This window comes from Canis lupus, chromosome 5 (assembly GCF_048164855.1).
Source record: "Canis lupus baileyi chromosome 5, mCanLup2.hap1, whole genome shotgun sequence".
Taxonomy (NCBI): domain Eukaryota; kingdom Metazoa; phylum Chordata; class Mammalia; order Carnivora; family Canidae; genus Canis; species Canis lupus.
Window position 1 is genome coordinate 74,467,406 of NC_132842.1, and position 11,965 is coordinate 74,479,370.

Sequence of the window (11,965 nt, forward strand, 5' to 3'; positions counted from 1 at the left end):
TATTGGACACCCAGGACTGAGTCCCGCTTCAGGCTTCCTGCATTGAGCCTGCTTCTCCCTCTGCCTGTGGCTCCCTGCATGGAGCCTGCTTCTCCCTCAGCTGGTGTCTCTGCCTCTCTCTCTCTCTGTGTCTCTTGTAAATAAAAAAAAAATTTTTAAATAAACATAAAAAATAAATTCTTAAAAAAAAAAAAAGAGGGCAGCCCAGGTGGCTCAAGCAGTTTAGCACTGCCTTTGGCCCAGGGCCTGATCCTGGAGACCCAGGATCGAGTCCCATGTCAGGCTCCTTGCATGGTGCCTGCTTCTTCCTCTGCCTGTGTCTCTGCTTCTCTCTCTCCTCTCTGTGTATTCTCAGAAATAAATAAATAAAATCTTAAAAAAAAAAAAAAAAAAAGAGTTGGATGCTTAAATGACTGAGCCACCCAGGTATCCCAACATGGATCCTTTAAAAAAAAAAAAAAAAAACAACTTCTAGACCAATGGCTTTGGCCACTACATCAAGGCTACTACAATTTAAAGAGAATGCACTACACAGGAAATAGATTTCCCCCCAAAGGAATAAAAAGCGCACAGTCTATGTAACAATGTGACTGAATTAAATACTGCCAGTCAATTCAATAGGGGGAAAATCTAGACCATTGTTTGATTTTTAAGAGATCTATTATTTAGTCAAAGGGAAAAGGTCCCATGATTGCACATGTAGACAAATCTTAACAAACAACTAAATTGACAATAACACTTGATTATACAAGTGATAGAAAGAATACTACAGCTGGGAGACCTAAATCTGACTAGTTGTGCAACATTAGGCAAATTATTTAACCCCTCTGGGAATTTTTGTTCCTCACCAGCAAAAAGGAACTGGATTAAATGACTTTTGAAGTCCTGCCTAAAACATAATCTATAATTCAGTACTGCTCAACTGCTGAGCACCATGCCCATATACATACAGCTATCAAACTATTAAAATTAAATGTCATGTGTCTAGGAGTCAATATTAGTAAATATCTGTTTGATATTTTTTTTCTTTTCATTTCTATTTTCAAACATTTCTAGCCTTTTCTTTTTTTTTAAAGATTTTATTTATTTGAGAGAGAGTATGAGTAGAGGGGAGGGGGAGGGGCAGAAGCAGACTCCCCACTAAGCAGAGAGCCTGATGTGGGGCTCAATCGCAGGACCCTGAGGCCATGACCTGAGCAGAAGGCAGATGCTTAACCCACTGAGCCACCCAGGTGCCCCCATTTTTGCCCTTTTCTTAAAAAAACAGCTTTAGGGGATCCCTGGGTGGCTCAGCGGTTTGGCGCCTGCCTTTGGACCAGGGCACGATCCTGGAGTCCCGGGATCGAGTCCCATGTCGGGCTCCTGGCATGGAGCCTGCTTCTCCTTCCTCCTGTGTCTCTGCCCCCCCCCCCCCCAGTCTATCATAAATAAATAAATCTTAAAAAAAAAAAAAAAAACAGCTTTATTGTGGACTATAACTCACATACCATTAAATTCACCCATTTGAAGTTGTACAATTCAATGGTTTTTAGTATACTCAGTATTGTGTAACCATCACTACAATCATAGAATATTTTATCACCTCCCCCCAAAAAACCTTTTACCCTTTAACAGTCACATTCCATTTACCTTAACTTTCCTAGCCTTGAACAACCACTAATTTATTTTCTGTCTCTCTAGATTTGCCTATTTGGATATTTCATATAAATGGAAACAGAAAGGGGCACCTAGGTGGCTCAGCTGGTTAAGCGTCTCCCTTCAGTTCAGGTCATGATCCCAGGGTCCTAGGATCGAGCCTCGCATCGAGTTCCAGGTTCCTTGAGGACCCTGCTTCTCCCTCTCCTTCTGCCTGCCATTCCCCCTGCTTGTGTTTTCTCTTTCCCTGTCAAATAAATACAATCTTTAAAAATAAATAAATAAATAAATGGAATCATACAGTATGTGGCCTTTTGTGTCTGGCTTTACTTAGCATAAATGTTTAAAAAGTTCATCCATTTCATAATATGTCTTAGTACTTCATTTCTTCTTATTGTGGAATAATATTCTATTATATAGATATACTACATTTTTCTCATCCATTCATCAGTTGACAAACATCTAGGTTGTTCCCACTTTTTGGCTACTATGAATAATATTGCTATGAATATCTGTGTAACAAGTTTATGTGTAGACATATGTTTTCATTTCTCTTGGGTATATAGGTAGGAGTAGAACTGTTGAGTCATAAGGTAACTCCATGTTTACTCTTTTGAAGGTCTGCCAAACTACTTTCCAAAGCAGCTGGAACATTTTACACTCCTACCAGTATTGTACAGAAGTTCCAATTTCTTTACATTCTCACCAACACTTGTTATTATCTCTTTGATTATAGCCATCCTAGTATGAGTGACATCTGATAAAGTACTAAGTGATTACTTTTGTGACTTTAACCAAGCCATCTAATCACTTTGAAATTCAGCTTTCTTGGGGTGCCTGGGTAGCTCAGTCGGTTGAGTGTCCAATTCTTGGTTTTGGCTCAGGTCATGATCTCATGGGTCATAGAATTAAGCCCTTTGTAGGGCTCTGCACTCAGCAAGGAGTCTGCTTGAAGAGTTTCTCCCTCTACCCCTCCTCCCAATCATGTTCTTTCTCTCTCTCAAAAAAATCTTAAAAAAAGAAATTCAGCTTTCCCATCTGTAAAATAGAAATAATAAAATATTTCATAGAGTTCTTAAAGATGTTAATGAAAAATGTAGAAAAAATTTAGTACAGTATCCATCATAAAGTATTTAATAAATAGTTATTAATTATTATCATCAGATCCTCTGTCCTTTAGGAACTATCTAAATGAAAAAATAAAATACTCTTGCAGTGCCTGACTGGATCAATCAGTAGAGCATGAGACTCTTGGTCTTGGACTCATGAGTTCGACTCCCACATTGGGTGTAGAGAGCACTGTCTACAGTTATTACTAAATTTAAGTAATAACTGCCCAAAATGGCAGACAAAATAAAGATACAAGATTTCAGAGAGGGATATCAGTAATGGGTGAAGAGATTGGAAAAGTCCTGTCAGACACTTCACTAGTTTTTGAAAAATAAAATCAGCATAGCTGGGAAGGGCGAGAGGAGGTATAAACAGCACAAATGGGCCCAGATAAAAGAAGGAAAGAGCTCAGATATCCAAAAACAACAACAAAAGTTCTGTGCTTTTTCATTGCACAGTAAAACATCACACTTCATAACAGTAAGAAATGTATCTGAATGGGTGGGATAGGGCCAGATCACAGAACAAAGACCTCTGAATTTTATCCTTCAAGTAACAGTAGTAGTCAAAAATTTACTGGAAAGGGAAACTATGAAACCGGGTTTTTATAAAGATTAATCTGGCAGTAGAAGTAAAGACCTAAGGCCAAAAAACCTATTAAAAAGTTGTTTAAGATAGGACAAGGAGTAAAAACTGAAAGGAAAGGGCAGATGTAAGAAACATGGAGTAAGAAAAATCAAGCACCCCTTGGCTGAAGGGACAGTTATGAATATTCTGGAAATGACAACACACCTGGAACACAAACCGAAAACGACAACACATATTAGTAATCAAAACATTAATTCAAACTTACCCTCTGCAATATCTGAGCATGACGTGCCAATGGCTGTGTCCCCACTGTCAGCTACACTCGAACAGCGGCTAAAGCGACTCCGAAAAGCCTCTGAGATAACTGGGGTCTGCCATTCAGTCCCCAGGGAGCTGCCCTTTTGAATTACACCGGATCCTGAAACAAGTAGCATTTCCCATCTTTAGTGTGAACCAACTGATGTAACCTCACAAGACTGTTTAAATAAAGCACTTAAACCTATGGAAAAAAATAGCATCACTCTACCCTTTTCTCTCTCCTATGCCTATTTCAGCTACTCTTAGTTAATTTTAAATGGAAACAGCATGAGAGCTGAGAAGTTCACAGACAGAAATAAGACTTACCAAGAAGCCAGGGACACTACATAAAAAACAATACTATCCAATAGTAGCCATCATTTTTTGAAACCTAGAAGCCATAATACTTTACCAACATGATTTCATCTACTTACTGAACAGTATTCATCATCACTGTTTTACAGAGGATAGAGCTGAGATTTGAACCCAATTTGTTTTGATTCCAATATCCACATTCTTTCCTCTCACAGGATTTCTCAATAGGTGCTTCTGGCATAGTGAACATGACAATTCTTCAATGTGCAGTCTATACATGGCAGGATGGTTTAGCAACCCTGGTCCCTTATTAAATGCCAGTAGCAGTCCTAATCCTATCCCACCAACACAGTGACACCTGAAAATATCCTCATATATTTCCAAATGCTTCCTAGGGTAACACGCAGTCCAATTTCTCTTGAAAACCACTGTTTAGGGGCCTGCGTGGCTCAGTCTGTTAAGTGTCTGCCTTCGGCTCATCAGGATATAGGGGTCCTTGGGTCAAGCCCCACATAGGGCTCTGCTCCCCTCATTCATGTGCATGTGGGCGTGCTCTCAAATAAACAGAAGGGGGGTGGGGAGGGCACCAACCATTGCTTGGCTGAACTGGGGTACTGCGTGGGCAGGGTAATCCAGATCAAGGTAAGTCTTAAAAGTCAATCTGAAGAGTTTAAGACTTTGACTGCAATGCAAAGAACCATTAAAATTTCTGATTGGGTAAGACAGATGAGATTCATTTAACTTTTTTAGCTTACTACTTGAGGGCTAGTAGGTAGAAAAGTGTTCAATAAATACTTGGTTTACTTGTATTTATTGTTAAAAAACCACAATTTTTCTAGGCTGTTATCTGATGATCCATGTAAACAGACAAGAAGGTGGCTACTTATCCATTTAAAGTGTCAGAGTTTGAGTTGAAATCAGAAAAGAAGGTTCTATAGACTCCTTGATTTGGTGGGAAGCAAATGATATTTAAACACAAATCACCTTATTCTCTTCTTCCAATTTTAGTGCTTCTCCCATCTTTTTAACTCACTTTCTTCTAATTTTGCTACCCTGTGCATTTTACGGAAGGCACTGTTGGGGTCACAGTGGACTGCTTGATGTGAAAGAATCTACACATATGCAGCAATCGGTAATAACCTTTCACAGAAGACCTACCCAACAATCAGCGCTTCTGATCAGCATAAGAGCAGCTGGTGTTACTATCTGTACTAAGTATAACTCTAGGTAGAAGGAAAAAAAATTGATTCTTGATAAGTCTATATGGTGTTATCTCTCTAGTCAGTAGACAATTTGCCAGGTCTTTTGAAATAATAAAAATTGATTGAAGGCCTCTATTACCATCTTCCTGTCCTCTTACTTGTTAATAGTACTAATCTTCCATTCTTTACCAGTACTTTACTATCTGCTCACCCCATACATCAATTCTGAAGACATATTTAGTAAAATAAAAATGTATTTTGAGGGGCACCCAGCTGGCTTAGTCGGTAGAGCACCTAACTCATAATCTTGGGGTTGTTAGTTTGAGCCCCACACATTGGGTGTAGAGATCACTTAAATAAAACTTTCTACTTCCTATTTAAATATACTGTATCTACTTAATATGTTTATTGGGTGTATTTATTTATATATTTCTGTATTTATATATGTTTAATATATATACTTAATATATCCACAGAGCTTTCAAAATCTTGTCAATCCATTCTAAAGATAAATTCCCGAGTCTCCAGTGACAACATAACTGAGTCTGTTGGCATCCAAGAAGAATTCCAATCTTTGTGGGCTAGCAGATGACTGACCCACCCACAGGACTACAAAGACAACATAGAACACAGTAATTTATGCTGTGTTTTTCTGATTTCATTTGGAACTATGTTCCAAAGTCATTCTGTTCCTTCATGTGTCCTCCCCTCCCAATCAATCATGTGGTCTTGTTGGAAGCCATGTAGGACCAGAGATAAATAGCTGCTCTTTTGGAGAGGGCTGTTTTTCTACTCAATATAGCTTTATGTTATTTTTATTCTTTAAGTACCAGCATTTCAGTAAATGTTTTTGTGCGTAGTATTTCCTTTAAAGGAAATTTCAGTTATGAAATAACAGAGCAAAGGTCAGAAACTTAACCCAGAAAACTCTGACTACTCACCTGGTGAAGTGACATGAGAGATCCTCTCACTTGGGTATTTCTCCTGCATGGCCATCAACACTGTTTTTTGAGCCAACTGTAGAATGAAGGAATAACCAGTCAGATCTATCTTTTATTTTTTATTTTTTTATTTTTTCAGATCTATCTTTTAATTCCTAATTCACTCCCATTCAACTGAAACTGTCAAAACCACATGCGATAGTCCTCCACGTTTTACTCTTAAAGATATTTTTTAAGGTAAAGCAACTCCTAATACTCCATCCTACTTCTCTTCCTAAAATAAAGGAGAGAAAACCTAAAACCAAATGGAGATTTCCAACACTGATCCTATAAGGTCCTAGAATTCCTCAATTGTTGCAAAAATTAAAAACAATTGGGATCCCTGGGTGGCTCAGCAGTTTAGCACCTGCCTTCGGCCCAGGGCGTGGTCCTGGAGTTCCAGGATCGAGTCCTGGAGTCCTGCATTGGGCTCCCTGCATGGAGCCTGCTTCTCCCTCTGCCTGTGTCTCTGCCTTTCTCTCTCTTTCTCTCTCTGTGTGTCTCTCATGAATAAATAAATGAAATTTTAAAAAAGAAAAATAATACTTTTATTTTTAAAAAATACTTTGAGAGAGAGAGAGAGCACAAGAGGGGAGGAGCAGAGGGAGAGAAGCGGACTTCCCACGGAGCAAGAAGCCCAACTCAGGTCTCAATCCCAGGGCCCTGGAATTGTGACCTGAGCTGAAGGCAGACATGTAACTGATTGAGCCACCCAGCTGCTCCATATTACTTTTAATTAACAAACTTTGCCAAGGATTTTGTTAGCAATGAAAACAGGATGGGAGAGTAAGGCAAAGAAAGAACCAAATAACCAAACCAACAGAGAAGTATTATAACTTCAATTATGATTAACATAAATCTCCCAATTCTTCTAGTAATGGAAGTTAGTTATATGATACACAAATAGAATTCTTGATCATAAGCAGAACCCCAATTCTCAGCTGGGAACATGAAGTTTTCTTCCCATTTCCCTACTTCTTAGAACATTTATATTTATTCTAATGGTAAGCTGTGAGAATTCAGCAGAAGTCTGATATCTATCTGCGTAAACAAAAGCTTTAATTAACTGTAACTAACAGAAGCAAATACTAATAATATATTTGCATAGTACCTGAGAGTCACGAAAGTACAGGAAGTGGTTCAGTATATGAACTCAAGATCGGATAGTTTAGGCTTATTTAGATGACGAGGCATTTGGCTACCTTAAGAGAATCATAGTTACTCCCGCCGTTTACCCATGCTTCATTGAATTTCTTCCTTTGACATTCAGAGCACTGGCAGAAATCAGTTTAGGCTTAAAGTCTGACTTAATTAGCTGTGTAACCTTGGGCAAATTTCCTAATATCTTTGTATCTCAGTTCCTTCATATAAAAATAAGGATGGGGGTGCTTGGGATTCAGTTGGTTGTATATGTGACTTTTTTTTTTTTTAAGTTTTGTTTATTTATGAAAGACAGAGAGAGAGAGAGAGAGAGAGGCAGAGACACAGGCAGAGGGAGAAGCAGGCTCCATGCAGGGAGCCCGACATGGGACTCGATCCCAGGTCTCCAGGATCATGCCCTGAGCCACCCAGGCTGCCTGGATAGGTGACTCTTGATTTTGGCTCGGGTCATGGTGTCAGGATCGTGGACAGAGCCCCATGTTGGGCTCCTCACTCAGTGGGAAGTCTGGTTGAGATTCTCTCCCTCCACCCCTCCCAACTGCTTGTGGATATGCACTCACTCTCTCTCCCTCCTTCTCTCTTCAATAAATAAATCTTAATAAAATAAAATGAAAATTAGGATAGGGCAGCCCGGGTAGCTCAGCAGTTTAGCGCCGCCTTTCAACCCAGGGTGTGATCCTGGAGACCCGGGATCCAGTCCCGCGTTGGGTTCCCTGCATGGAGCCTGATTTTCCCTCTGCCTGTGTCTCTGCCAATCTCTCTGTGTGTCTCTCATGAATAAATAAAATCTTTAAAAAAAAAAAGAAAAGACAATGCAGATAGGAGCACCTATGTGACTGTCAGTTATGTGTCCCACTTTTTAAAGATTTTATTTATTTATTCATGAGAGACACAGAGAGAGACGCAGAGACATAGGCAGAGAGAAAAGCAGGCTCCCCAGAGGGAGCCCAATGTGGGACTCGATCCCAGGACCCCAAAATCACAACCTGAGCCAAAGGCAGATGCTCAACCACTGAGCCACCCAGATGCCCATGTGTCCAACACTCTTGATCTCAGCTCAGGTCTTGATCTCGGGCTGTGAGTTCAAGCCCCATGTTGGGCTCTATGTGGGGTAGGAAGCCTACTTAATCATCATCATCATCATCATCATCATTATCATCATCATCATCATTATCAAATGAGGATAAAGACAGGACCCAATTCATGCTAATTCATTTAGAATTAACTCACAATAGTGTCTGACACACATTGAGTCCTTAATTATGTTATTATTTCTTGGCAGTTTACATCAATAAAAAGTGGCATATGGGGGGGGGTCTCTGGAAGATAAAGTATGAATTTAGAAACTGAATTTATAAGAGCCCCCAAAGAGTTTGGGACAAACTCAGTTGATAGATCACAATTCTTAGAGGAGAAATCCAACTTTGGTAAGAAAACAGAGGAGATATATATGTATCTATATCTATAAATTCTATCTCTCTATATAATTTCTCTAATGTGCTTTACTGACCTCTAGAGTTTTCTCTTAGTAACAACAACCCAAACCCTAATTCACTGCATCTACAATAGAAATGGTACCATCCCCTGAAATCCTAGGTCTTCACATAGTGGGTAAGAGAGGATTATTCAGTCAAAGCTTCAATTTATGGCTATTATCAGTTAGTGTGTTAATGGTAACACATAAGGATTAGATTGTCTACCTAGTAGTGATATCAAAATCCTTTTCTTCACACATTTCTTTAAGGTATTACAAAATGATAGTAGGTCCATTGGATTCTGAGACCTTTCCAAATTCAGATGAGTTGAAAATAGGATGAGAAAAGAACTCAGTTAAGCAGAGTTACTCTATAACTCAGCAATTCCACTCCTAAGAATATGTTCAAGAGAAATAAAAATATGTTCACACAAAATTTTGTACATGAATGTTCAGAGCAGCATTATCGATAAACCAAAAGGTAAAAAAAACCTCAAATGTCCATCAACTGATAAATAAATTCCATTTATGTGAAATGTCTAGAACTGGCAAATCCATATAGACAGTAGATTAGTGGTTTCCAAGGACTAAGAGGAGGGAGGTGGGGGAATGGGGAATGACTGCTAATGGATATGGGGTTTCTTTCCAGGATGATGAAAATCTCCTGATATTAGATAGCAGTGGTGCTAAAAAAAAAAAAAAAAGTGGTGGTGCTGCACAACCGTGTGAATGTACTAAAACCACTGAACTGTACACATATAAAATTGAATCTTACTGTACATTAATTTTACCTCAAAAAAAAAAACTAAAAAAAAAAAAAAAAAAACTCTCAAAAGGAGTAAAACAGTATGGAGGAGATAATTTTTTTTCTTAAGTAGTCTCCACACCCAGCCACGCCAGCACGGGGCCTGAACCCATAAACCTGAAATCAAGACCTGAGCCAAGACTAAGGGTCAAACACTTAACCAACTGAGCCACCCAGGCGCCCCAGAAGAGATAATTCTTGAAGTCCTACAAAGTTCACAAGTAAATGAGGTACTGGTACAAGTTTTTAAGACCATTTGAAGGATATAAAGATTTCCTGAGATAAAAGTGAGAGAAATGAATTGTAATACAAATAATCAATTATACAGCCAAGAAAGGTAGGAGTGAATGGAAGCAGACAGAAAAAAAAAGCACCCAAAAAAAAAAAACAAAAAAAAAAGAAAAAAAAAGCACCCAACATTGATGGTTTCTATCTTCAAAGCCTTTTAAATTACCAAAGTATTCATTCAACAAATTTAACATATGTTGAGTACTTATTTCCTACGAAGCACTGTGCTAAACACTCTATAGGTATAATGTCTTATGTTTAATGCTCACATCAAACCTGTGAAGCAGATACTATTATGACCCTTATTTTATGGATGAAAAAAAATGAAGATTTAGAGAGGTGAAGGCCATATAGCTAGGAAGAGACTTCAAAGCCAGGACTGTGCTCTAATGTTATACAGTCTAGTCAGCATTCTTTCTGTGTGTGACAGAAAGAAATAAAGTAAGTTACCAAGGTACCATAAATTGGGAGTTTCTGCTTCAGACACAGCCAGAGCTGCAAGCCCTAAAGAAGTTAGGGGCAGGGAGAGCTCACACGATTTCTTCACGTTGCCCTTTGGTCACCACCCAGGCTCTATTTCCCAAGTTGCCACCCAAGACTTAGGCTTCAACTGTTACAAGTATTTCTCCCCTTGAAGAATTATAATCTTAGGGTGGAACGTCACACTTGGCAGCTGCTGAGAACCACATCAAGACTGGGGAGGATTTGAAGGGATACACAGCTGACAAAAGCACATTAAGAATCTCACACCATCACACTATTTTCATGACCTTGATCTTTCATTAAACCAGACCCAAAGAAAGAGAAAACAAATCCTGCCAAGAAGTTGCCTTTACAAAGTCCTGATACATACAAGGCCACCAGACTATTATAAAACCTACAAGGCCTAAGGGCAGGTAGTGAGGTATGGTTATCTTAATCATCCTGGTGGTATCATCACCCCTCCCTACCTAGCACACAGTATTCATCAATCAAAATATACTGAGGGCCTACTATCTGCCTGCCTCTGTACCATGTACTTTTACTGCTTTAAAAGACAAACGGGGTTTTCATCCTCCTATTTTATCCTGATGAGGTGCTGAACACCCTCTATTGAACAAACTCGCTATAACCCACTAAACTTGTGGTTCATCCAAAGCACCAGTTCCTCCTTGTCTAGAGCAGGGTTCCTCAATCTGGATGCTCCTGACATTTTAGGTCAAAGAAGTCTTTGCTGGAAGGCGGGGGGGGGGGGGGGGGGGGGGGCTGTCCTGCACACAGTTGGATGTGTAGCAGCAGCCCTGATTTCTACCCACTAGACACCAGGCGTAATCTCTGAGTTGTGGCAACTAAAATTAAAACTGTCTCCTGACACTATCAGATACCCCGTGTGGAGCAAAGTCGGCTCGGAAACTCCAGCCCGGTGCTTTCACAAGAGCTGTCTGTCTCCCCAACCGTCCCTCTTCACCCTGTAACCCTCCACCCCCAACTTCCCTTCCTTAGGGAGGGCTCCCTGCCGTCCGTCTCCCACTACACTGGCGCCTTGTGCCCAGGGCCGGGTTCTCCGGGCCACACCACTGAGTGTTAACCTAGCCGCACCGGCTTCACGTCTACTCTTCTCCCCGGATCCTCTGCTCCGCGAGGGCAAGCAACGTGCTTCCCGCTGTCCCCCCCGCCCCGGCGACTGGCACAGGGCCTACCCTTTACAAAGGTAAAGCAACTGCTGTGGAGTGAACCGCGGAGAAAGCCCGGCGAAGAGGGCGGGGAGGCGACCGAGTCGCGAGGGGGCGTGTGCGGGGCGTTATTTTAGGAAGCCCAGAGGGGGAGACCCGGAGGGGACGGTTTAGCGGCTCTGCGCATGCGCTGCGCTCTCCCGCGGCCCCCGAAGAAGGTAGGTCATGAGTGTCTGGGCTCCTCCGGTGCTCCCCAAGGCGGGCGGGCTCTACCAGCCCGACAAGGGTTCCCCAGGGGAGGAGGACTTACGTGGGGCCGAAAACGGGCAGCGAAATCCCTCACCCAGGGACGCTGACTGCAGCCACCACGTCAGCCGCGGGCGGCGGTTCAGTCCCCCAGCTCCCCTAACGGCCGTTACACGCCCGCCGGGCCGCGCGCCTGAGAGCGCGCGCCGCCC

At 41.1% G+C, this 11,965-nt stretch overlaps 1 protein-coding gene across 2 annotated transcripts in view; it reads right to left on the reverse strand.

Moving 5' to 3' along the window:
• Nucleotides 1-11,965, reverse strand: part of CEP85 (centrosomal protein 85) — a 36,171-nt gene extending 24,206 nt beyond the window's left edge. The window contains exons 1-3 of one of the 2 annotated variants that reach the window (XM_072827675.1): nt 11,818-11,965; nt 6,089-6,164; nt 3,599-3,751 (exon numbers count right to left, since the gene is read on the reverse strand). In XM_072827675.1, coding sequence (XP_072683776.1) covers nt 3,599-3,751; nt 6,089-6,143 — 208 coding nt within the window. In that variant the 5' untranslated portion in view covers nt 6,144-6,164; nt 11,818-11,965. Of the gene's footprint in view, nt 1-3,598; nt 3,752-6,088; nt 6,165-11,534; nt 11,557-11,817 lie in introns of those variants that run through there. The other variant, XM_072827676.1, reaches the window with a different exon arrangement.